General features: G+C 34.8%; 1 protein-coding gene across 17 annotated transcripts in view; it reads left to right on the top strand.

Annotated features, from left to right (window-relative positions):
- The window catches only part of ENAH (ENAH actin regulator), a 254,249-nt gene that overhangs the window by 180,744 nt on the left and 45,661 nt on the right, over positions 1-27,844 (top strand). For 9 of the 17 annotated variants that reach the window (XM_007481483.2, XM_007481485.2, XM_056816011.1 and 6 more), the window contains one exon: positions 24,996-25,080. In XM_007481483.2, coding sequence (XP_007481545.1) covers positions 24,996-25,080 — 85 coding nt within the window. Of the gene's footprint in view, positions 1-18,217; positions 18,275-24,995; positions 25,081-27,844 lie in introns of all 17 variants that reach the window. The other 8 variants (XM_056816002.1, XM_007481484.2, XM_056816009.1 and 5 more) reach the window with 1 other exon arrangement.

Genomic DNA, 27,844 nt, shown 5'->3' with positions numbered 1-27,844 from the left:
ATTTTCCCAGCAGTTTTTATGAAATAGTGGATTTTTGTCCCAAAAGCTGGGGTCTTTGGGTTTGTCATAAACTGTCTTGCTGAGATCATTTATGCCAAGTCTATTCCACTGATCCTTCTTTCTGTCTCTTAGCCAGTACCAAATTGTTTTGATAACCACTGCTTTATAGTATAGTTTAAGATCTGGGACTGCAAGTTCTCCTTCCTTTGCATTTTTTTTTCATGATTTCCCTGGATATCCTTGATCATTTGTTCTTCCAAATGAACTTAGTTATGGTTTTTTCTAATTCAGTAAAGAAGTTTTTTGGTAGTTCAATGGGTATGGCACTAAATAAGTAAATTAATTTAGGTAGGATTGTTATTTTTATTATGTTAGCTCTTCCCACCCATGAGCAATCAATGTTTTTCCAATTGTTTAGATCTAGTTTTAACTGTGTGGAAAGTGTTTTGTAGTTGTGTTCATATAGTTCCTGTGTTTGTCTTGGGAGATAGATTCCGAAGTATTTTATATTGTCTAGGGTGATTTTAAATGGAATTTCTCTTTCTAATTCTTGCTGCTGAAATGGGTTAGAGATATATAGAAATGCTGAAGATTTATGCGGGTTTATTTTGTATCCTGTAACTTTGCTAAAGTTGTTGATTATTTCGAGTAACTTTTTGGTTGATTCTCTAGGATTCCTTAAGTAAACCATCATATCATCTGCAAAGAGTGATAGCTTGGTCTCCTCATTGCCAATTTTAATACCTTCAATTTCTTTTTCTTCTCTAATTGCTACGGCTAGTGTTTCAAGTACAATGTTAAATGATCGAGGTGATAATGGGCATCCTTGTTTTACTGCTGATCTTATTGGGAAGGCTTCTAGTTTATCCCCATTGCAGATGATGTTTGCTGATGGTTTTAGATATATACTGTTTATTATTTTTAGGAAAGGCCCTTGTATTCCTATACGTTCTAGTGTTTTCAATAGAAATGGGTGTTGTATTTTATCAAAGGCTTTTTCTGCATCTATTGAGATAGCTGAGGAAGTCTCCAGGTGTAACGATTTTTCGTGTCAATGGAACCAGGCTTCCAATGCTGAGAGAGTGGGACTGTCTCTGTGCATTGGCTTTTCCACTTAAATCTCCTTCACACACAAGTGTCTTTGTGCACACTCATCTATCATAGATGAAAACGCACAAAGACAATCATCATCCTCGGTTACTGAGAGACTACTACTGAGATAATCATGTGATTTTTGGTCAGTTTTCTTGTTAATGTGGTCAATTATGTGGATGATTTTCCTAATATTGAACCATCCTTGCATTCCTGGTATGAATCCTGCCTGGTCATAGTGGATGACTTGCTGGAGTCTTTTTGCTAGTATCCTATTTAAGATTTTTGCATCTGTATTCATTAGGGAGATTGGTCTATAGTTTTCTTTCTCTGTTTTTGACCTGCCTGGCTTTGGGATCAGTACCATGTTTGTGTTGTAAAATGAATTTGGTAGAACTCCTTCTTGGCTTATTCTGTCAAATAGTTTGTTTAATATTGGGATTAGTTGTTCTTTGAATGTTTGATAGAATTCATTTGTGAATCCATCTGGATCTGGGAATTTTTTCTTAGGGAGTTCTTTTATGGCTTTTTCAATTTCTTTTTCTGAAATGGGGTTGTTAAGGTAATTTATTTCTTCCTCTTTTAGTCTAGGCAATTTATATTTTTGTAAGTATTCATCCATATCACCTAGATTGCCATATTTGTTGCCATATAATTGGGCATAGTAGTTTTTAATGATTGCCTTAATTTCCTCTTCATTAGAGGTGAGGTCTCCTTTTTCATCTTGGATACTGTCAATTTGGTTTATTTCTTTCCTTTTTAAAATTAGACTGACTAGTACTTTGTCTATTTTATTTGTTTTTTCAAAGTACCAGCTTCTCGTCTTATTTATTAAATCAATAGTTCTTTGACTTTCAACTTTATTAATTTCTCCTTTGAGTTTTAGGATCTCTAATTTAGTCTTCATCTGAGAATTTTTAATTTGTTCACTTTCTAATTTTTTAATTTGCATGCCCAATTCATTGACCTCTGCCCTTCTTAATTTGTTAATATATGAACTCAAGGATATAAATTTCCCCCTGAGTACTGCTTTAGCTGCATCCCATAGGTTTTAAAAGGATGTCTCACCATTGTCATTTTCTTCAATGAAGTTATTAATTGTTTCTATGATTTGTTCTTTAACTGGTTTTGGAGAATCATATTGTTTAATTTCCAGTTAATTTTCGATTTACCTCTCCATGTTTCCTTACTAATTATTATTTTCATTGCATTGTGATCTGAGAAAGTTGCATTTATTATTTCTGCTCTTTTGCACTTGTTTGCAATGTTTTTATGCCCTAATATACATGGTCAATTTTTGTGAATGTACCATGTGCTGCTGAAAAGAAGGTATATTCCTTTTTGTCCCTATTTATTTTTCTCCACATGTCTACTAACACTAATTTTTCTAAGATTTCTTTCACTTCTTTTACCTCTTTCTTATTAATTTTTTGGTTTGATTTATCTAGTTCGGATAGAAGAAGGTTCAGGTCTCCCACTAGTATAGTTTTTCTATCCATTTTGTCCTTGAGCTCCTCTAGTTTCTCCTTTAGAAATTTGGATGCTATGCCATTTGGTGCATACATTTTGAGTATAGATATTTTCTCATTGTCTATACTGCCTTTTATCAGGATGTAATTACCTTCCCTATCTCTTTTAACTAGATTTCTTTTTACTTTGGCTTTGTCGGACATCATAATTGCGACTCCTGCCTTCTTTTTGTCAGTTGATGCCCAATAGATTTGGCTCCACCCTCTTACTTTCACCCTATGTGTTTCTACCTTCCTCGTGTGTTTCTTGTAGACAGCATATGGTCGGGTTTTGGATTCTAATCCACTCTCATATTCGCTTGCATTTTATGGGTGAGTTCATTCCATTCACATTCAGAGTTATGATTACTAGCTGTGTATTTCCCAGCATTTTGATTTCTGCTCCTGTTCCTGCCTTTTCTTCTTTCATTATTTCCTTCTTCACCAATGTTTGCTTTTAAAACAGTCCCCCTTGTTTCCACCCTTATTTTACTTCCCTTTCTACCCTCCTCCCTATTTATCCCCCCCCCTTATTTTCCCTATAGTCTTTCTAAAATTAACCCCCCGCCCCTTCCCTCCCTTGTACTGCTTCCCTTCCCACCAGACCATTTGTTACCCTTCTACTCCCCTATAGGGCGCAAATCTATTCTCTGCCCCCAATGGATTGGATTGTTTTTCCCTCTTTGAGTCAATTTCAAAGCACGTAAAAGTTTAGTATTTCCTGTCTCTGACCTCTTTACCCTTCTGGAACCCATTTCATTGATGAGCAGAAATATTTCTATATATCAGCATCCTTTGTTTTAGGTTAAGTCAGTGAAAAAATATAGTGCGAAATGCTTCTCTACTTTAGACCAGTAGACCTCCCTTTACTGTCTTTTTGTTTCAGTATGATTTAATAATCAATAGAAATTTAAAATCAGATCTACCTGTAAAGAGACATTCTTTAAACAATGATGATTTCATCCCCATACATATTCCTTTTCACTACAAACCACAGTCTCATACTCTCTGGTAACTGATCATTCCATATTTCTTCTCTTTCTCCGTTTTGTTATTGTGTATAACTTGGTTCCTTCCACTGCCTTTCTTCTCATTTTTGTTAACTTTCAGTAGTCTGGCTTCCAACCTCCTCATTTATATGAAACTGCTTTCTCTAATGCTATCTTAATTGCCAAATCCGGTTTCCTTTTTTTCTCAGTCTTCATTCCTTATCTCTGAAGGCTTTTGACATTGTTTTATTGTTATCATTGTTTTATCATTTTCTTCTCCTTGATAGCCTTTTTCTTTCAACCACTCTAACCTGGTTCTTCTATCCTTCTGACTGCTCCTTTTCTGTCTCCTTTGCTAGATCTTCATCTACCTCATATCTGCTAGGTGTGGAGGGTCCCCTAATATTCTCTTCTGAGTCTCTTCTCTCAATACTTGATGATCTATCTCATAGGTTCCCATGGTTTCAGCTATCATCTCAGTGGTTATAGTTCTTATTTACTGTCCTCTTAACTCCTTTCCTAATCGCTAGACCCTCATTTCCAACTGTCTACTAGACATTTAAATGAGATATTCAGTAGACATGTTAAAACTCAGCATGACAGTAACTTCTGTTATTGGCAAGAATACCACCATTTTCCCAGTTTCCCAGTGACCAAGGTTCACAAACTACGTGCCATTTATGACTCCTCACTTTTACCACACCCACTCCCAAACATGTCTAGTTGGTCACCAATTCCTGTAATTTCTACCTTAGTAACTTCTCTCCTTTGACCTAACCACTACTTTGGTGCAGGCCTTCATCATCTTAAGCCTGAGTAATTCCAATAGTCTGCAGGTTATTCTCCTTCTTGTAAGAACCTTGCTATTTTAGTATATTTTCCTTTTCTATTGTCACTTGTGGCTCCTAGTATCTGGTAGCATGTGGCAGCGGTCACAACCTGGGCAACGGCTTCGACAGGCCAGATAAACCTTGTGAGGGTAGCCATCGGGTCGTCGAACCCTGGTGAACCAGGGCTTTGCTCACCCAGCATGTGAAGACTGCTTCGGCGGAACAGACGGAAGAAACCAGTAAGAAGGTTCAGTGGCTGAGATGGCGACACAGCAAGGCACTGTGGAGTGCTTAGGGCGTATTGGAGCACAGAGGACAACACGGCCATCCAATGCAGCTGAGGAAGTCTCCAGGTGTAACAATTTTTCGTGCCACTGGACCCAGGCTTCCAACGCCGAGAGAGTGGGACTGTCTCTGTGCATCGACTTTTCCACTTAAATCTCCTTCACGCACAAGTGTCTGTGTGCACACTCATCTACCATAGATGAAAACGCACAAAGACAATCGTCATCCTCGGTTACTGAGAGACTACTACTATTGTCAAATTTTATTGTCATATAAATCTTCCTAAAAGTACAGGTCTGATCATGTCATTCCCTTATTCAGTAAATTCCAGTGGCTTGCTATTCCTTCCAGGATCAAATGTAAATCCTTTACAAACAGGTCCTCTCCTCCTTTGCCACTGTTCTTATACTTTACTCTCTCATGGGTCCCCCAAATTTAGTGAAATTGCCCTTATTGCTTTTCCTCACACAAGATATTCCCTCTCTCTAAGCAGTTTCACTAGCTGTTCCCCATGCTGAAAAACCTCTATCTCCTCTTCACCTCCTGATTTCCTTGGCTTCCTTCAAGCCCTAGCTAAAACCTCTTTTTCTACAATAAGTCCTTCCTAATCTCCCTTTATGCTATTGCCTTCCCTTTTTTATTAAATTTGTCCTGTCTGTGTCTTATTTGTACATAGTTGTTGTTTCTTGAGAATGGGGACTGTCTTTTATGTTTCTTTGTTTATCTACTATTTAGCATAATGCCTAAACATATTAGACCTTTATAAATGCTTATTGACTGTCTTTAAGTGTAATGGTCTTCTGTCATGAATCTTTAAAAGTCTTTCCAATTATGTGGTATCTCAGGAATCATATATAATGCCTCACTTAAAATAGGATATGCCCCACTGATATCATTACCAGAAATTAAACTCATATGGGAAGTAAATATAATCATATAGGGAGGATGTGATATGTTTTAGAATAGCTGATAAATGTGGTTATGATATGAACCCATCACTAATTATGCATTTAAAATGTTAAATGGTGAGGGAGCAGCTAGGTGGTCCAGTGGTTGACAGTCAGGCCTAGAGATGGGAGGTTCTTGGTTCAAATCTGGCCTCAGATAAGTCCTAGCTGTGTGACCCTGGGCAGGTCACTTCCCCCCCCCCTTCCCCCATTGCCTAGCCCTTATCACTTTTCTGCCTTTGAATACATTATTGATTCTAAGATGGTAGATAAGGGTTTTAAATTTTTTTTTAAATGTTAAATGGTTCATAAAAACTATCTACCTGGGAGTTTGGGAACAACAACTATTTTCCAAGTACCTCCTCTATTTAATTAGTGAACAGGCAATAGATTAATTACAGGGTCTTTTTCCTATAACAAACTCACACCATAGTTGGAAGAGCTAAGAGATAGCTACAAATAAGCATAATTGCAAAGAAGTATGAAAATATGAAAGTGCAAAACAAAAGAACTTTTTGGAACTTCTAGAAATAACTAACATGTGGGGCTTCTAAATACCAGAGTGTGGAGTGAACCAGATTAACATGTAGTTATAGATAATGTTAATTTGTCATTTTGAAAATCAGCATGCAGCCTGTTTCTATTTGAGTTTGATATAATAGTTTAACTATAAATTACATGAAAGGAGGAAGTATGATGTGAAATGCATCTGGAAGACTATGTTGGAGCTTTATTGAAAAGGGCCTTAAATACTAAGCTGTGGCCTTTTAGAAATCCTTGTGGAAGCTATATAGAGGATCATTGAAACATAAGTGGGTGGGTATCTTACCAGTAAGAAAGGTATATGTGACTTTCATTCTCAGACACTTGCCAATGAAGTCACAAGTCCATTTAGATATTCAAGTAAAGAATATATCCTTTTCTAGCTTATGGCAAAGTACCAAGCATTTAGAGCCCAAGAACAATGAAATTAGTATGGTAAATGAAGGAGGTTATATGGTAACAACATGAATAAGGAATGGCAGTTGAAAGAAATTCTAGGATGTTAGAATAGTTGGAGCTGGAGATAATAAGGACTTAGCTTGGTATAGTAGTGTTGGGTGGTTAAGAGAGGGGGACAGATTCAAGAGACTTCATAGAGCATGAATTTTCAAGGTGTTAACAGTTGAAAAGATATGGAGTGAGAAGAAAAATAGAGGAGTCCACAATGGTGAAAAGATTTCAGGATTGAATGACTGATAATGTTATGGCTCTCAACAAAAATAGAGAAGCCAGGAAGAATTAGTGAGAAATTTTGTGATTTCAGCTTTGGTAATGTAGGTTTTGAGGTAGTAACTGGAAAGATGATGATAGCTAATATTTATGTGGCACTTGCTTTGTGCTAGGCACTATGCTAAGTAAGCTTTAAAATCACCATCCATTTGATTCTCACAACTCTGGGAGTTCCATATTATTATTATTCTCATTTTAAAGATATGGAAATTAAGGCAAATAGGTTGAGTGGCTTGTTTAGAATCACACAGCTAGTAAATGTCTAAGGCTGCATTTTAAGAAGAACATATGAGAGGTATTATTAAGGTGAAAATGTTAGGATTTGGCCATTGTTTGCATATGGGAAATGGCCATTGTTTGCATATGGGAAATGTGTGAGAGTGAGTCAAGAAGAATAACTTCAAGATTTTTACTTTGGATCACTGAGATTGGTTGGACCCTCTATAGTAATAGGAAGTTCAGAAGAGAAGTTTTGAGGGAAAACTAAGGAATTTAGTTTTGAACTTGTAGACTTTAAGGTGTCTATTGGACATGTCTTTGGAGCATCCAGTTTGAAATGTCCAGTGGTCTTGAGGACCTAGAAAGGAAACCATCAAAAAGAAGAGGGTAATTAACAATCTCAGAGGCTACAGAGAGTTCAGAAAGGCCTTTAGAATTGACAGCTTTGGAGAGCAGTTTCCATTGAATAATTTGTTTAGAAACCAGGGTATATAGAGAGTTGAGAAAAGAGTGAGAGGAAATAAAATAGAAGCCTTGATTATGGACAGCCTTTTCAAAAAGTTTATTCACAGAAGCGAGAAGGGCTATGGCACAATAGCTAATGACGGTTTTTTGAGGATGTGGGAGAAATGGGCATATTTGTAAGCAGTTTGGGAAATAGCCAGTAGAAAAAGAGAGCTTGAAGATTAATGAGAGAGGGCAGGTAGGTAGCACAGTGGATAGTGTGCCAGGCCAAGAGTCAGAAGGACCTGAGTTTAAGTCTTTCCTCAGACATTTCTAGCTGTGTGACCCTAGGTAAGTCACTTAACCCCAGTTGCTTAGCCTTTGCCACTCTTCAGAATTGATACTTAGGTAAGGGTTAAAAAGAAATGATGATGAATGAGAGTGAGGAGGACAGGGAGTACTGGAGAAGCTGAGATTGAATGGGATCATTTGTACAAGTAGAAGGGTTAGCCTTAACAAGAAGGAAATCCACCCCTTCCTGTTAGATTGGTGTGAAGGTGTGAGATAGTGGTAGAAGGCTTTTTGGATGATGTGTGAGATAAGGAGGAGAAGGAGAAGGGGGGGGAGGGGAGGCATTCTTTTAGCCTCAAAATTTTAAGGGAAAATTGGATGCACAGTTCTCAGCTGATTGATTGGGGGTAAGAGAAGTCATTAGAGCTTTGGGGAGAGAGAAAAAAATGGGTTATTGAATTAAATAAAGGAAATCTAGAAAGATGACTTGGCATATTTATTTCCTTTAACTTTTTCTTTCTTTCTTCTACTGATTTAACGTTTTGGATGGAGACTAAGAAAGAAGGGAAGCAGAATTAAGGTCCTGAGGTGGCAGTAGATTGGGATTTTCTTTTTCTCTTATTTCTATTTCTCTGTTGCTGACAATATTCTGGACGTAATCTTAAAATGGGAGGGAAATAGATTAAAACTCTAAGATGGGAGTCAGATGCCCCCTAACCTCTTTCAACCTTTTTCTGCTAATCGGGATTGGAGTGGTCAAGAAAAAGATAAGAAGTTTACTTTTATTCTCCCATACAGCAGAATGGAGACTATAAAATGGGGGGGAGGGGGGGCACTGTGACACTGACTCATATCCTTTTCTTCACAGTGATCACCCTAGTTTACGTGTCTTCATCATCTCTACTTCAGACCTAATTTCCTTGCCATTAGCTTTTAGCTTTTCTAATTTCACCTTCACCTAGCTACCAGCATTATTTTCCTAATGTGTATTATATTATTCCCCTATTGAATAGCTTCATTGGTTCCTTGGTGTGTTGGGGTTAAAAAATAATTCATTCTGTCATTTAAGGCACTCACAAGTTGGTACCATCTTACCTTCCTGGCATTATTTGATCCCATTCCTCTTCTACACTGTACTTTACTATCAGACCAAACCTATTGCCCATCTCATCTTGCCTTTTCTTTCCTTTCGCTATTCAGGTCAGTCATCTTTCATACCTAGGACACACTTCCTCCTGCTCTCATCTGCCTATAAAAATCCTTACCCTTTAAGGTCTAGGTCAGATGAAACTGTATCTATAAAACTTTCTGATTTCCCCTGGTTGAAAGTTATCTCACATCATAATCCCCCCTACCCCCCTTCCATTTTAGAATCAATACTTTGTATTGGCTCCAAGGCAGAAGAGTGGTAAGGGCTAGGCAATGGGGGTTAAGTGACTTGCCCAGGATCACACAGCTAGGAAGTGTGGCTAGATTTGAACCTAGGACCTCTGGTCTGTAGGCCTGGCTCTCAATCCACTGAGCCACCCAGCTTCCCCCTTCACATCATATTTCTTAAAAAATATATTTTAAAAAATTACTTTAAATACTTTTTCATCTATAGATTTCAGCTTTGTTCTTATCTTTCCACTTTCTAGCTTATATAATACTAATGTACATTTCCTATCTCCTTATTAGATTTTAATCTTGAAGGCTGGAACATTGTTGATCCACTCCCTCCTACCACCCCAAATCATTGTATCCCCAGTGCTTAAAATGTCTCATTTTATACTCATGACAGCCTTGCAGTTTAGGTGCTATATTATCCTCCTTTGAATGATGAGGAAACTTAAGCTTAGGTAACTTGCTCAGGGTCACCTAGTAAGTGACTGAGGCAGCATTTGAAATAGGTCATTTGGATTCCAAGCCAGGAGTAAAGAGAAAAAAAAAAGTATCAGCATATAGTTATTGAAATTGAGCCTTATTAATTTAAAGGATGATTTTAAGTCATAATTTGCCTGGGTTAGAAAACTAGGTTTCTAGATATTTTCATATGCTCTTTCTTTGCCTAGTGTTAAAATTTTAAAGTGGTATATGTTTGAGAGAGGAAATGAGTGTGGGTTGACATCCTTGTTTCCTTGCCTACCTAAATATAACTAAAATCCACAATTAATAAAATCCACACACACCTATTCCTAAGGACTGTGGTTTTTTAAACTCATGCTATACTAAATTTGGGTGTTTTTCTACTAAGATTTGTATAGTATATTGTGAGTGTATGTATATACATATGCATATATGTTTATATACCTATAAGATCTAGAATCTTAATGAAATCAGAGATTCTCAATTAATATTTTAACTGATCTTTTAAAAATTGTACAGTGACACTGACCCCCTATATATTTTAAGGATTCAGTTCATTAAAAAAAAATTAAGTTCAATAAACATGTATTTAGTGCCCACTGTGTGCCAGACACATTGCTTGGCAATTGAGAACAATGATAAATAGACCATGGTTTCAATGAGCTTACATTTCTATTGAAGAGAATATAAAATGTGAACAGATAAGTAGATACAAAATACATACAAAGACAAAATAACTTGGTGGGGAAAGAGAGGGAATCAGGAATGGCTTTGAGTAGATGATGACCACTTAGCCTAGCCTTGAAGGGAACTACTAGTTTCTAGAGAAGGAATTGGGGATAGTCTTCCAGGAATATTGGAGAGCAAAAGCATGGAGGTTTGTGGGTTTTAAAATTAATAATCTATAACTAAATATTATATTTTATAAAGTTTTATTAATAATAACTAAAACAAAAGAACTGCCTGACTTCAGCCCAGTCCCAGGTCCAAGAGAGAAAGAGGGAGGAGTTACAGCCACTTAAATACAACCACACAAAATATGGGGACACAGGAAAATGGAATTTTGGGAAATACTTGGAGGATGAAGTCCAAAGGCTCAAAATCTCCATTTACACATATCCCCTCTATGATCCTATTGGGAAACCAGTTTCCCCAAAAGAATCATGGAAACATAATCAACTTAAGTTTCTTATCCTAAAATTGCTCAAATTTAAGTAAAAATTTGCAACAATAACTTGGCCCCCCTGAGGTGAATAATAACAAACACAGTGACCACTCAGATGCATGACTGAATTATGAGGTATATGTATCAATTTGCAAAAGAAAATCAAAAACATGAAAAAATCCAAATAAAAGATAAAAATAACTTGTGGATGAAATACAAAATGTAAAAAAGTCTTATGTCTAAAAAAAATCTAAGTAAAGGAAAAACAACTCTATAACAGGTCCTTGAATCAGGACCCAATTTAAATGATTTAAGCAATTATGCATTTACCCAACCAGTAGCCAGGACTACAGAAAGTTTGCCATACCATGAAAGACAGAAAAGGAACTAGATTATAGGAGCCAAATTTGAAATACTTGGTAGAATGTGGGACAAAGAAGACCTCCCTTTAACATGTTAAACAGCCGAAACCTAGAACACCAAACAAGTTCAAGTCCTATTGTCTTGGCTCAAAATTTTCATCAATCCCATTGGGATCTGGTCTATTTGACTTTGTGCTCCATAGGCACTATGCAGGTGCTCTGTGTTTCTTTAGCATTGTACAGTGGCTCTTTTGTATATTCCCTTGTTCTGGAATCAAACAGAATCATGAAGCAAAGTCCCATAATGCTTTTAAGCAATCAGTGGCATAATATTTATAGTCTAAAGCTTTTTGGGTATGCATTAATATTAGAACAAAAGTATTTTAAACTTATATTACTGCAAAATAAAAAAAAATAAATAAAAATCCCAATACTGTTGACATGTGCTTCAAATACAAAAAGGAGAGAAAAAACAAAACTCAGATAATATATTGCACATACAATGAAAAAAAAAGTTTTACAAAAGTTTTAAAAATCAAAAATATATAGCTTAAAATCAGTGACACACTGTGTCAGCTACGTGGGAGTACAAAATGATTTTCAGAATAAAACAGTAACACAGTAGATAATGAACAAAGTACCAAAGTCCCCCCAAGTCCACAGTATCCCAGTTAATTATAATAGCAAACAAACCAATTATCATATTTCACATAAGTTGCTGTATGACATTAAAAAACCCTATGAACTGATGGATATTTGTCACAATTTTACAGATGTAGCAAATATTTCAACCTTGGCAAAGACGTTTTTAAACAAAGCTAAAACTTATTTGTGTCTAGAACATCATAAGAAATCTAGGTTTTTCTGCTGGAAGTAAACTAAAGTGAAAAGTTTTGCAGGAGCTCTTTTCAGCTTCCTGATTCATAGAAACACCTTGGTAGGAACATTTCTTTGTTTCTCTACCTTTAATACAACATTCTTGTGTGTGTGTGTGTGTGTGTGTGTGTGTGTGTGTGTGTGTGTGTGTGTGTGTATTAAATCATCCATTCAGAAACTATTAGTTATTAAAATTATTTCTGAAGACCCCTAAGAATTACCATTTAAATTCTTAGCTCATTAAATTCTCCAAAGGTTGAGCACAATTTAACCAGTTTTGTTGAAATCCATCCATTATCATCTATGTGACAACTAACAAAGGCAACATGTGATCTTCAATGGATATAGTGACAAGGGTTTTTAGGCAAGATGTTCATGGGCTTATACAGTGATATTTTGTTCTTCAGCAAAGGTAAAGGTACAAATTAAAGATAATATAGACAAAACATAGCTTAAAATGATTCAATATAACAGAAAGATATTGATTAAATTAAAACAGATAAGCTTAAAAAAATTTAAACCTTAAAGCAATCATACAATAATATAAACCAATGAGAAGGTGGAGACTGGCAGTGCAGTCAAAATCCTTTTCATAAATCCTAATAGACTTGTTCACTATTACAGGAGAAGAATAAACTCAAAATAGTTAGCAAGAAACTTCCAGATCTCTTTTAAAGTTTCCTTCCCCTCCCCCAGTATTTATTATTCATTTAGATTTTGTTTGTCAGAGGTCTGAATTTCCTCACAGAAGCAGAATCGCCGCCCTGCATGTTGAGAGCAGTTAGGTCTTTTAGAACTTTGTCAAAATATTTCAAGTTGTTTTGTAGTATAAGAAGCCTAGCTTGTGGCATATTCTTGATGAGAGGGAAATAAAGTGGGAAATCTCCAATGAAAATAAAAAAAGTCCCAAGAAAAGAATTAAGCAGATCCAAACTGCACTTTTTAGCTCTACCAACTCAAACTATTGTTTCAGAATTTCAAGCATGTTTTGCAATACCATTTTTCCTGAGAGTCACTGAATGGGATTTGTTTAAAGAGTAAACAGAAAGAAGCCAAACTTCCAATGGAAAACAATAATGTATTTGCATATGAGAGAAAAATGTTCTTTGATGTTGGGTCAAGAGAAAGAAGGTTAAAAAAAAATCAGTCTCATTCCCCAAAACTGACTTTAAATCTACTGATTTGGAACTAACTGCCCTCCCTGTGAAAAACCTTTGGTAAAAGCTCTCTAAAATAGGAGCCCAGGATCAGCTTAAAAAATATCTGCTTGAAAATTAGAAGGGGTGGGGTTCTTTTCTCCACACTGAAAAATGGCTGTGGCAGACTAGAAACACACGTGGAGTGTGGAAAGGGATTGGAGTGGAAAGATTTTTATATGTCACCCTCTGTGGGGAAAAAAATGGCTGAGATTGTCAGGCTCTTGTGGTGAGTCTGATTTTGACAAGAGGAGGCTCGAAGCTGGGTGGAGTGCGGTGAGGAATGCTGGTCAAACAGATGGACAGGAGAAACAGCAGGCCGCAGGGTGAGGTAAGAGCACAGGCACACCCTGCCACTGGATCCTCGTGGTGGGCAGTGACTGGGCAAAGTTACTATATTTACTGTAAGGCTATTTGCTTAAAATTTTTTGACAATTTCTTTTCTCTTCGTGGTCACCAAAATGTGGGTTTTTAAATTAATAATCAATGACTAAATATATTTTATAAAGTTTTATTAATAATAACTAAAACAAAAGAACTGCCTGACTTAAACCTGTTCCCAGATCCAAGAAAGAGGGAGTAGTTACAGCTACTTAAATACAATTACGCAAAATGCAGGGACACAGGAAAATGGCGTTTTGGGAAATACTAAGGGACTTCTGGGGGGATGATATCCAAAGGCCCAAAATCTCCATTTATACAGGTTTGAGATAGAGTACCTGCAGAGGGAAGTAGCTAGTTGACCCGATTGTCTGGAATGTAGAATTTGTGAGAGGGAGGGGGTCAAGGCTGGAAAAGTATTCTGGAGGCATATTGTGCCTTCCCAAATACACAAGCATGTATATTTTATCCAAGAGGAAAGGGGAGCCTTTTTGAATGGAGTTAGATCCATGTTTTAGGAATATTTTTCTATTATTTATTTGTTTATTTATTTTTAATTTTTATTTGGTCATTTCCAAACATTATTCATTGGAAACAAAAATAATTTTCTTTTCTTCCCCCCCCCCCCCTTCTCCCACAGCCGACGCACATCCACTGGGTATCACATGTGTTCTTGATTCAAACCCATCTCCATGTTGTTGGTATTTGTATTAGAGTGTTCATTTAGAGTCTCTCCTCAGTCATATCCCCTCCACCCCTGTAGTCAAGCAATTGCTTTTCATCGGTGTTTTTACTCCCACAGTTTATCTTCTGCTTGTGGATAGTGTTTTTTAGATCCCTACAGATTGTTCAGTTGCCACTAATGGAGAAGTCCATCACCTTCGATTGTACCACAATGCATCAGTCTCTGTGTACAGTGTTTTCCTGGTTCTGCTCCTTTCACTCTGCATCACTTCCTGGAGGTTGTTCCAATCTCCATGGAATTCCTCCACTTTATTATTCCTTTTTGCACAATAGTATTCCATCACCAACATATACCACAATTTGTTCAGCCATTCCCCAATTGATGGGCCTACCCTCATTTTCCAATTTTTGGCCACCACAAAGAGTGCAGCTATGAATATTCTTGTACAAGTCTTTTTCTTTTAGGAATATTTTAAAGGATGGAAGATCTGTTGATTAGAGGACCCTTAGTTAATGAGAAGACTATTGTAGTAGTGATGGAGGCCCAAATTTGGGAGTTGGCTATATGAGTGAGGAAAAAAGGTTGCAGTGCAAGAGATGTGGTGGCAATAGAATTGTGGTATGTGAAGGAAAGTCAAGAGTCAAGTGTCACCTTGAGGTTGTGAACTAGAATCATTGAAAAGATGGTAGTGTTCTCAGAAGAAATAGGGATATTACAAAGAATAGTAGGCTAATGGGGAAAGAATAGAATTCTGTTTTGGACATTCATTTGTTAAAACAAACATGTTGAATTTGAGATGCTGGTGGAAAATGTGAATGGAGTTGTCTACTAGGAGGTGTTGATTTGTGTGACTAGGGATAGGTTTATAGATTTAGGAGTCCATCTGCATGGAAATGATAAATGCAACTTATAGAAGTCAATGATATTATAGAAAGAGAATGTATAGAAAGAGAAGAGGGCACAGGTTTAGGTAATCAACTAGTGTAGGTTGAGACATGGATGTTGTTCAAACTAAGAAAACTGAGTAGGAATAGTTAAGAAGGTAGGAGTAGGACTGAGAGACCTGTGTCACAAAACCCCAGATGTATGTAGGTAGAAAGTATGTGGTCAACATTATGAGATACTAATACAGAGGGGCTAAGCAGAATTAGGAATAAGAAAAGGGGGGAAATTAAAAGCCTCTGACTAGACAGGCCGTTCTTATTCCATTGAGAAGATTTAAGAGGTCTGACAAGATTGTGTATAATTCACAAAATATGAGGGAGAAATTGCTGAAACCCCTAAATTGAGGGTAGGGCCCCAAATTGCCACTGTAACATCATCTTTTATTCTGAATGAACATTAGAAAACTAGGATTCTAGTCTTATCTCAATCCATGCAACCTTTGGCAAATGATTTAGCCACTCTGAAACTTAGTTTCCTGATTTGTAAAACGAGTAAAATAATTTCCTTGTCTATCTGACAGTTATCTTGTGAAAGTCAAATGAGATAACAAATGAGATTCAGAAACATTAAAGTGCCTTACAAATACAACATAATTATTTTGCTGTCACCTTCTAGTGCATCGTAAGGGAATAGTTGAAATTTTTTTTCTTTGCCCTCCTCTACTACTTGTGATTGGTTTAAATGATATTATCAAATGACCAGAAATTTTTCCCAGGCTAGCTGTTAATGTAAGGTGAATTCTGTTGAAATTTATTATATTTTAATGTCTTTCCTCTTGTACAGAATTCTGTATTTTCTAATCTTACCTAGTGAAGAAAGAGTTAATAGCATCAAGGATGTTAAGCAGGAAATGCTGTTATCCGTATGCATATGATGAAATGAATAATTTAGTATCTTTCGGGAAATGCAAACTGCAGTAAGAATTCAAGCAACCTTACCAGAGTAGTAAGCAACATTTTGCTTGTCAGCAAGCGTGAAGTGAAAATTCTGTTAGAAAAAAAGAAAGCTTAAGCTCTTCATTGCACGAATATTATTTAGCAGTTTTAAATCGTAATATGGATCCAGATCTTCTTTGGTCTAAAAACAGTAAGACTGCGTAAGAGAAATCATGGCTTACCTGCATTCTGACAATTCTCAGGAGGTAATTGGCAACTTTCCTTGCCATTATGGTTGGTAACAGGATTTGGCAGTTTTTGTGCTGTCAGAAGAGGGATAATTTCTCAAGTTTTCCTTGTAAGTGTTTTTTTTATGCTTCTTTACTCATAGATTGTTTAAGAAAATAATGGCTAAAACATGAGTCTTTAGTTTAATTTAATCCAGGCTCTATAAGAACAGTTAAAAAAAAAAGAACTACTGTCAAGCAGTATTTGCAAAATAAATTCAGATTCATAATTTTAATTAAGAAATTACTCTATGTTTTTCTATACTCATAGGCTAATCTTAGAATTACTTTGACAGAAATTTTGCCTGTTATGTGATAATGTATATTATTTGTAACATCATTATCGTAAATGTCATCACTGTACATTTGAGAGAGCCATGTAGCATTGACACATTTGGCTTTTCATCCTCAAACTGAATGTTGTGTTTTGAATGTTAAAATGGTTTAATAAGATCTCTTTCAAAATAAGAATGTAAGATATAGTATCATATTAAATTCAAATCTTCTAAAATGTTCAATATTTTTGTATTTTATGATTTAAATACTTTTAGATTTGCCCTCCTCTACTAAATATAAGTTGGTTTCATTCTGTTTTTAGGGAAACAACATTTTGAGGCAGTACAAACTGTACTCTATTAAAGTATCACATTTATCTTTTTTAAAAAACTGCTTTGATTTTGGTAGTGGTTGCTTTAAAAGTTACTTTTTTTTTTTGGTGATATTTAACCAGTTTATTTTTTAACTCACTGAGTGTTTCTTGGCTACTACAAATAAGAACAGATAACATTTCCCAAGAACTTTAGATCTTGTACAGATCATACTGAATTAGGAGATAGATATAGATATGTACATATAAACAAATATTTCCCCCTCCTACTTTTCTTCGTACCTAATTTTGAATGTGGCATATAGTTAGGTTAGCCCTTCAAATTTCCATATTTTACCAGGATATAATCAGTGATGCTTGTACTTTTAAAAATTCTGTGCAATAATTTAAATGTATTTAATAACATAGATTTATTTAATGGATATTCAATGTTTCAGTAAATTTTTTTCTATTTGGAACATAAACATTTTTATTGATCTGTTTAAACAAATGGTTTGGAGGGGTAGGGAAAAACAACAGAATGGGACCCTCAGAGATGATGTGTTGCTACCATTATGTCATTTTCATATTATAAAACTTCTTAATTGCTATAGGCTCTTTTCATGTTAATAGAATCATTTTGATAAATAGAAACCAGAAAAAAATTTTGATTTCCTTATCAAAATATATTTTGCTCATTGTTAGTATTTTCATGTGGAAATTATTTTAAACAGAATAGGGCACAAGTTTATAGTGTACAAATCATAAAATGAACTCTTAGATTCCTATCTCTTTTTAAACTTAGAAACCAGAAGCCTATTATCCTCTTATTTGTATGAGAATGGTGAAATGAATGTTAATGTCCCATCTGATAGGTTTTATTATAAGGTTTTTTTTCCTCCCAAAGATGAGATTGTGGACAGGAAAAAATAGTTGTTCATAAAAATATATGTATCTTATAGAGTACCAAATTCTTAGTAGACTTATAGGGAAAAGAGGAATAACTAAGAAATATGTATAAATACACACTAAACATTTAAAACCACCTTTTAGTCTACTATGAAGTCCCTGGACTAATCATTTACAGATGGCCCCTTTTGTCCTTTGAAGCTTCTAACACCAAGGTGTCTGTTGCAGCCCAGAGCAAGGTTACTGCTACCCAGGACAGCACTAATTTGCGATGTATTTTCTGTGGTAAGCAATATTACGTTTACATTATTTTTTTCAAGCTGTGGTACATACTGCTTGCACTTTTCATAAGTCTTATTAACCCTAGGCTGTGGTCTAATTTGTGGTAATTGGAATTTATTATAAGCTACTGTTTTTATGTTGTGATCAATGTTGTAAATGTATATTACTTTCATAGCTTTTGAACCTGCTCATTAGGAGTGGTACAGAATCATTCTTTAGGAAATCTTGACCACGATCAACTCTTGACTTATATAGATAATTGTTTTTTAAAGCTATGTTTACAAGGAAACTATCTTTTTTCAGTAGAAATTTTTAATGATTACAACTCTTAAGGAATATTGGGGCCTTAAAATTGTCTCCTTTTCAACTTTTTTTTTTTAATCTAAATCTCATTATTGCCAGTTACTGAATGGCTGTGAAGGGAATACAAAATGTTTCATATCAACAGGATGGTGTCCTGGGTATGCTTTATTTAAAAAAAAGAAAGCTCAAGTTATTGTCACTTAAGCGTAAACTTAGACTATTAGAGAATACACATATGATCCCACTTCATTTTAATGCCCTAAGAAGACAAGGTATGAAAAAATTCAAACATCCAAGTAAGAGGCTGGTCATTCTGTCTTTGGTTTTTACTTAGGCTTTTCCATTTTGTTTTTCTTTTAACCCCCCCCCCCATTCTAAAGTACTATATTTTGAAAAAAGCAGCATTAATTTGTCAGTTTCTAGAGTATAAAGTAATTTGAAGTTGATTACTTAGTAAGAAAAAAGAAATATTACAGGGTTTATATTAGAATAAATTCACTTTTATTCATTACTATTACTATTTTGGAATATTTCAACTTTTGCTGCTTTGTATCCAAGATAATTAGCATAGCACTTTAAATATTAATATTGTTCATTTACTAAATGGAGAGTAAGAATAAAGGAAAATTATACATTTGTGGATATTCTTGCTTTTCTCTGTTAAGCAAGAAAATATACTCTTCCAAAACAAAAACTATAATAAAGAATTAGTGTTTAATTGTTGTAGTATTCAGATGTCACTTGCACTGTTAATGATTTTAAGAATATGACAGATATGATGGCTGAATTGGGTTGTCCATCATCAGCATTTACAAAACTGAGCAAAAAATCCTTAGAAGTTTAAGTAGTGTAGGACATATATTTCTGATTTTCTTCCCTAGAGAGGTCATTCAGGCTATCTCTGGAAGCCAGCCTTAAGTGAATATTCCATCTTAAATTGTAAAACACTATGTTTTTGCCTGTATTAAGGGCACTCTATTATTGATTTCCTTTGAAAATTTTTTTGATTTTTGACATATTACTATTTCTTTCATATTAAGACTTTAGGAATAGAAAATGCTGTTTGCAAATTGATCAACCCTTTTGTAAATTAATAGTACTTACCTACCTGTAGAGAGACTTAAATTAATTCACCTCTAGGCAATCAAAGCAATTTTATAAGAAGTTAGTAGTGAAGAAAAAAAGCACAACACCCCTTTTTAGGTTTCCTTTGAATTAAGCAATGAAATGAATGCTTAGAGCTTCTTTTGAGAGTGAAAAACATTATTAGCTTCCTTACTGAAATGGAGATGACCCTGGGTTTATTTAAGAATTTGCCAATTGAGTGTGAAATTGGGGGGGGAAGGAGAAGAAAGGTTTGAGTGGTGACCTGATGATGAATTTTATGTTTCTTGTCCAGTGGCCAACCAGCTAAGTTAGCTTCCAAGAGTGTTGAATTTTTTTGGCTAGAGGCACTTAGGAAACCTTTTAAGTTATGGAGGGATTGTGACATTTGCCAGTGAGGTATATACTCTCACTGATTAAATAGAATCTGTTTGAAGGAGATCTGATGTGGCCAAAATGCATTATAGGAAGACTACTACCACATTAGTATAATTAATAGGTTCTCCAGTTAATAAATAAGACAATCAGCTGCTTTGGCAAAAGAATAGTAAGATTTTGGTAGCCCTCTACTGTGTATTCTCTTCAGCCATCACCAGCTAGGATAGGTTAGTATCCGCTAAATGTCTATAACAGAATTCTTTGGGAAGGTAAAAACAGTAGAACAAGGTACAGTTCATATATTACTAAGAACAAAGAACAGGCAATATTCTGTCTTTCTCATTAATTTCCATTGTTAGATATCACTAATTTGTTCTTTAAAATTGTCTTCATAATTATAAATCTCATTATGAGAGGATAGATTTTTAGATACATAATAGTTATTGCTTCCTCTTAAAATTTATGTTGATAAAGAAAAATTTCAAATGATCATTTCCTTGTGGTTAAAAAGATTTGATACCATTGTTTTGCTTTTCCTTACTGGAGTTTTCCTCTTCCTTACTGGAATTTTATAATGACCCCTGCTATTTTAAAAGTAATGATGGTTAAGCATATATATCCTTAACTATATTTTGACTTGAGCAGACACCTATGATAACTTTTTTAAAACCAGTAAATAATCTAATTAAAGAAAAAGATAATCAGACTACAGTGACAATATTTCCCCCCAATATGCTCTTCCTTCTCAATCCTCTTTTAATACATGCAGATATTTATATTACAATAGATAATATATACAAAATTTTTGTGTACTTGGAATTTAAAATTAAAAAACCATTGTATAGTAGCTTTTAAAAAGAAACCCACCACAGACTAATTATAGAATTTCCCCCTAAATTTTAAAACTTAGAGTGAATGGCATTTAAATAACTATGGTAGATTTTTTATATTATGCCTCTACAAACCTTTGATTTTTTTTTTAATTTAAAGAAGTCTACTTATGGAGAAAAGAGTTGTGAGGGACGTTTTTAAAAAAATAATTTTATCATTTTTAAAGGACATTGAAATGATTCCCATCTTTCCGGGTTTCTTTTAAAAATATAATGATTAGTTTTTATCAGAGATTAAATTCACAAGGTCTGCTGTATTTTCACTGTAGAATCAGAAGCTATTTCTTCCTATTATTTTACCCAAAGATAATTTTTCATTTGTTATTTTCCTCAGTTAAAATACATTTTCTATTTGCTTTTCTTAAAAGTCATTCTTATGGTTTTTACTCTTTAGTTTTGTTTTTTAAAATCAAAGATGTCATGCTTGAAGTATGATAGACCTTATTACTTTTTTGCTTCTCCCTCAAAAAAAAAAATAAAAGAGTAAAAATTATAAGATTGAATCCAGACTTTGCAGCCTCCATCTTGGTCTATTACCTTTGCCTTAAAATAGGTTGTATTAATGAATAAGTAGCAAACAAAGTAAGTTGATAATGTGATTTCAATATAGGAAATGTGGATCATTGTAGACATAAAAGTTTAGGACAGTCCTGATGTAGACACTTCCGAGGAGCATGTTTCTTTGGAATGGAGTGATTAAATTATAAACTCCCACCTTTCATTCACATTTTTTTTTTCCAGGTGGCACTCAGTGTATGGTACTCAATTGAGAGACCTATTCACAACCATTTTGCATACAATGATTTTAAAGTTCATGCATTTGGTTTTCTGCTCTTTAAAAAAGAAATCTGTATAATTATTGCTGAATACCTAAACTGTTGAATGAATGAAAGAAAACAAAAGTTTAGAAATAGATCTTTAGTCTTCCGATTTTTCCTTTTTGTTGTTTTATAGAACTGCTTCTCTGATATCAGATGACCTGGTATTTTTTAATTTATTAGTGAGACCTAAAGAAACCAGATCATGACTGAAAGAAATAGGGAAATAAGGATTCAAGCATATTAGGATGCTTTTATAAACCTATTTTTATTAGAAAACTCAATTGAGTTATTAATACTTATTTTCATTAAATATATCAATTTTTTAAAACAATTTGTAGATGTAGGGGTAGTTAAATGAAAACTATATAAGATTGTTAAAATTTATGTGACTCAGAATTTTTTCAACACTAAAACTGAAACTCATGAAACTGTTTATAAAAGGAAGTTTTGCAGTATTTTCAAGTTTTCAGGCACAAAGAATTAGCATTATGGTATCAGTCTTGGGGATCTATTTATTTCAAAGATAATGAGTATTTTCTTGAAGAAATACATAATTTTAGGTTGTTATTAAATTGGTATAGTCAGGCTATTTTGATAGACTATAATTTAATAAGTTCTTAGATTATGATGTTAAAGTAATGTGTAAAGACTACAACTACCACTCTCACCAAATAATTTTTTGTTATTTAGTGGCATTACTAAAATTTCACAATCTCAAGTTAGTTTACTAGTTTTTTCCTAGGTTCTAAATATGATAGCAGTCTCAGATAGATATGGAGATCCTTATATTACTAATTAGGGTTTAGTATTCACTTTTAGAAAGTTTTTTGAGTTGTCTTTAGTTTTTCACCATGTACCTTGATAATGTGATATAGTGAGAAAACCCTTATTTTAGACCAGAGACCTGGATTCTAGTGCAATCTTCTATGCACTCATGGATAAGTCTTATAACCTTATGAGGCCCGAGTGTAGTAAACAAAAGTACTTTGTTAAACTTGAAAGTGCTATGGAAATATGATAATTTGTTATTATTTTAATAAAATCATCAAGTTTTACTGCATTTTGGAACTAGAAAAAAGAATTAAGAGATCATCTAGTTCAACACTTAACAAATAAGAAACCTTAGCCCAGAATCATAACTTTCTGAAGAATCACATAACTTAAGTAATGAGAGAGGCCTAGGACCTAGGTCTAACCCAGTGTTCTACCTGACAGTGAATTTAAAACAAAATAAACAAATAAACAAAAAACCAACTTTCTATCATTTGTATTACTTAAAAAGATTGCATTTTTGTGTTTTATGCATGTCATGAACTGAAATTGGAGCGAAATTTCTTCCTTATATTGCCCATATATGAACCTCAATTGCCAAAATATCAGGCTACTTAAAACAAAATCTTTCTGAGGGACTAGTAAATGGTTTTGCTTTAAAAATTTTTAATTTAAAGATACTAGATACTGCAAATAAATACTACCCCAAAGTATTTTAACCTATAAAATACAACTCATAATGGTATGAATTTTCATATTTAATTTACACGAAATAAAAATTGTTCTTAGACATTCTTGGAAGTAAGTCATGGTGATGATTTCAGTTACTTAAGCTTAATGCCTATTTGGAATAGTTATATGTAGACTTTTAAAAAAAATTATTTCTCAAATTTGCCCATGCATTTGTATCTGCTTTTCTAAGAAAACCTATAACCACCTGCTATACCCATTCTTTCCCCAAAGCGGTGAACTAATACAAGATATTAATATGATAGTAACAGACTATATTCATATTTTTATTGATTTGTGTGTGTGTGTGTGTGTATAATTCAGTATATTTTAAGATATTTCCATTGTGTCTGAATGATACACACTCCAACCTGCAAAATTGCTCAGCTGTTTATAGTATGCTGCTTAGGTGAAAGTAGTAGAGTTTAAATGTTCTTTATTTGAATGTTTGAAGTTGATTACTTTTGGAAATTTAAATAAATGCATATTTCATAGCAAATAATTACTGAAACTACATTGTATGAGAGGAAAAATAGAATTCTGGTTAATAATCTTGATCCTTTATTGCTGGATCTGCTAACTCTCTTTCGAAATATGAAATCTAAAGCTTAGGTATTATCTAGACATTTAATCCTTGAACTTTAGTAGTCTAGTGGTTTTTCAAAAAATCTCAAAAATGCCTTTATTGGTCAATATCTTACTCTAATGGTGAATATGTTACCTTTTGGCCAGTTTTAACATGCACATATTCAAGAATAGAAGGTGGCTAATATTTTTTTAATGGACTGAGTTTTAAGGTTAAAATGTTTTGTTTCCCAAGTATGGTGGTGTAGGAATAGTTCGAGTATTTGTTAATTTCATCTTTAAAAACATTAAATTTATCTTACTGGTATCATTGCTACTAATTTGGGGAGCAGTTTCAGTTTGGTGCAGAAACTGTCCCAATAATAATGATGATTGAGTAAAGATAGATAGACTTAGAGCATAGAGTAGACAGTCAGAGCCATGGAACTATAAAAAGCTTATTGGTAGCATGGAGGGTGCTTTGTACACAATAAGTTTTTGAGGGTTACCTATCTAGCCAGGTTAATTTTAAAAATTAATTTTAGTATCCATTTTATTCAATTCCAGAAATGCTGTCCATTAAACAAAAAAGATATTTTTCAGTTGGCCAAAAGATTTATAATGCGCCTTAAATTTACAGTAACATCATAAATCAGTATAGTAACAAGGTTCTCATGCTCTTTCTCTCCTGTTTTTCATTTCCAGTGTTCTATTTAGGTGAGTTTACAATTCTAATTCTTCCTTTTGAGTCTTTTTACACCCTTCTCATCCTTTCCCCCCTCTCCCTTCAACCATGAATAATTACTTCAAAGATAATGTTTCTTCATTGTCTTAAAAGAATGTCAAGTTCAGGTGCCTCTTCAGATTCTCATTGAATACTTGTTTTACTCCTATGCTCTTCATGTATAAATTTTTATTTTTTCCTTATTACTGAAGTTTTTTCCATTTGTTTCAAGTAAGTCTTCTGGAAATAATGACAGTATTTTGTTGCAGTCTTCTTTCATTTGCTGTGTGTTACAAAGCTTATGTTTTGTTTTGCTACAAAAGGAAGATACATTTGTAAAATATTTGTGATGATTTTGTATTATTTTTCTGTTTTTTTTAAATAGTTTATCAACTTTAACCTAAAAGTAATACTTATAATCTTGTTTTTCCCTTTCATAGGTCCTACATTGCCTAGACAAAATTCACAACTGCCTTCCCAAGTGCAGAATGGTCCATCACAAGAAGAATTGGAAATTCAAAGAAGGTAAATATACCTTAGGAATTTGTAATCTTCTGTTTTCTGCACTACTGTTGAAGAATTGTAGTATGGAGAAAGCCTAACATTGAGTTTTTGGATAGGGTAGGTAGTTTGTCCTGTGAATTATTTTTTTGATTTTATTTATTTTGTTCACTTTTTTATAGCAAGCAGAGATCTCCATTAAAACAAACAAACAAAAAAATAAACTTGTACAAGTAGTCAGAAGACCTATATTTTAGTCTTGGTTCTGCCACTAATTAACTCAGTGACCTCTTGAGCCAAGGCCTTAAGGCTTACTTGGTCTCAAAGTCCTAATCTGTAAATTGAGGTTGGAGTATCTCTATCTCTAAGGTCTCTTTTCCGCCTTAAATATAATGCAGAGAATTTGGCTGTTCAAGGAGGACTAGCACCTCAGGTGTGAGGGCTTGCAAAGCTCTTAACAGAGTTGCTCATCTACCTTTGGGGTCTATCTAGCAATCAACTTTCCCCTATAGCTCTAAGCCTTGTGGTCTCAGTCCTGCAGGAATTAGGGGAATGTCTGCCTCAAGCATGTGAAGACTTCTCCTGGTATAATGGGCTAATGAGAACAGTTTGTTCAGGTGACTATGAAGGTGGCAGAAACAGATGCTGATGCTTTCATTGTAAACCTAATGGATGGAGAAGTAATGATCACTTAGTGGCTGGTACTTCCAACTTTACCTGAACCAGGGTTCTTTCTGCCCTGGCCCTTCTCCTTCCCTTCCTTGTATGCTATTTTACTTAGAGATACCATCAGCTCATGTGGATTCCATTATCATCTTTGTGCTAATGATGATCTGACCTCTTTCTCCAACTGCCTATCGAACATCTCAAACTAGATGTGCCATGTTGTTGTTTAGTTGTTTTTTGATGTGTCTGACTCTTTGTGACCCGATTGGGGTTTTTCTTGGCAAAAATACTGGAGCAGTTCACTATTTCTTTCTCTGGCTCATTGTATAGATTGTATAGATGAGGAAACTGAGACAAACGTGACTTGCCCTGGGTCACAAAGCTAGTGTCTGAAGCTAGATTTGAACTTGGGAAGATGTTTGCCATTTCTGTGTGTCTGAAATTGAATTATTCTCCCAGCACCTCCCTACCCCAGTCTCCCTCAACCATCCCACTGGAAACCTGTGTATCTTCTTCAGCAGGGGACACCCCCGCCCCCCGCCCCCCCTCCAATTTTGCATCCAGGGCTGTTTTTAGCTCCAGATATCCTCTGTTTGATATTCAAAGCCCTTTATAACCTGGCCCAATCCTACCTTCCTCTGTCTATGAGCTGCATTCCAGTGCCATTGACCTCTTTGCTGGTCCACAAATAGGTCCTCTGTCTTTTTCACTCAATGTCTCCCCATCCTTGGAATGCTCACCCATCTCATCTGGATCTCCAAAGCTCCGGTGACAATCTCACCTTCTTTATCCTGGTGCCTAGTTTGTAGATTGTCTCTTCAATGTTGAGGAAGTGAGGCTAAAAGATGTAGAAAGAGAAGCTGAGGAAGGAATGCCTAAGCAAAATAGGATACTTTTTTTTTTAACCCTTCTTTTCTGTTTTAGAACCAGTATTGTGTATTGATTCTAAGGCAAAAAAGTGGAAAGGGCCAGACAATGGGGGTTTAAGTGAGTTGCCCAGGGTCATTTAGGCAGAACAACTAGAACTAGAAAAACTAGGCAAAACCTGAGGAAAGATTTTCCCTCCTGACTCTGGGGGAAAGATACATTGTTCATGTAGTATAGTATAATTTTCCAACAGATACATTTATTTATTTATCTATCTATTTATATATTAGACTTTACCTTCCACCTTAAATACTGGATATTGGTTCTAAGGCAGAAGAGCAGTAAGGGCTAGGCAATTAGGGGTTAAGTGATTTACCCAGGATCACACAGCTAGGAAGTGTCCAAGGTCATATTTGAACCCAGGACCACCCAGATCTAGGCCTGGCTCTCAATTCACTGAACTACCCAGCTTCCCCCAGAGACTTTAATTTAAAGGGATTTTTGGTACTGATCATCTACATTTTTTTTATACAACTGAGATAAGATGTATAATGAAACATGATTTTATAACTATAAAAATATATTGGAATTACATTTTCAACTACAAAATAACTTTGTTCTTCCTATCTTATAATATATTTAAGAAATAAGTGAACTCAAAGTGCAATAATCTGGATGTTTAGACTTTTATGTAGTAGCTGAGACTACAAGGACAGACAGAAGTATATTGATAGGAATGAAAGCTGTGATAGAGAACTTCCTTATGAGGAAACTTTATCTAGTATTGTTGGTTTCCACCTTCTCTGCAGTTTATATTCTTAGATTTGCCTAGAGCATCCAGAGATTATGTGATTTGCCTGAGGTCACAGTCAGTACATGTCAGAACTGCACTTGAAAGCAGATCTTTGTGACTCCTGGGCCAGCTCTCCATCATGCTATTCGACCCTTCTGAAGAGGCAGCTGAGTGGATAGAGCACCAGACTAGACTCAGGAAAACCGAGTTCAGATTTAGCCTCAGACACTTTGTGTGTGTTCTTTGGGCCACATAATTCTGCTTGCCCTAATCCAGTGGAGAAGGAAATGGCAAACCACTTCAGTGTCTTTGCCAGGAGAACCCCTTCAACAGTATTGAGGTGCTATGGTCTATGAGATCATGAGATGTTGGACATAACTGAGTGACTAAATAACATTACTACCAACCCTAGAAATAGGTTCATAACCAATATAAAGGGAATAACCTTATTTGATGTAAAAA

Source organism: Monodelphis domestica, chromosome 2, assembly GCF_027887165.1.
Source record: "Monodelphis domestica isolate mMonDom1 chromosome 2, mMonDom1.pri, whole genome shotgun sequence".
NCBI classification, from domain to species: domain Eukaryota; kingdom Metazoa; phylum Chordata; class Mammalia; order Didelphimorphia; family Didelphidae; genus Monodelphis; species Monodelphis domestica.
The sequence above is the reverse complement of the archived record's forward strand: the minus strand, read 5'-3'. Positions and strand labels throughout refer to the sequence as shown.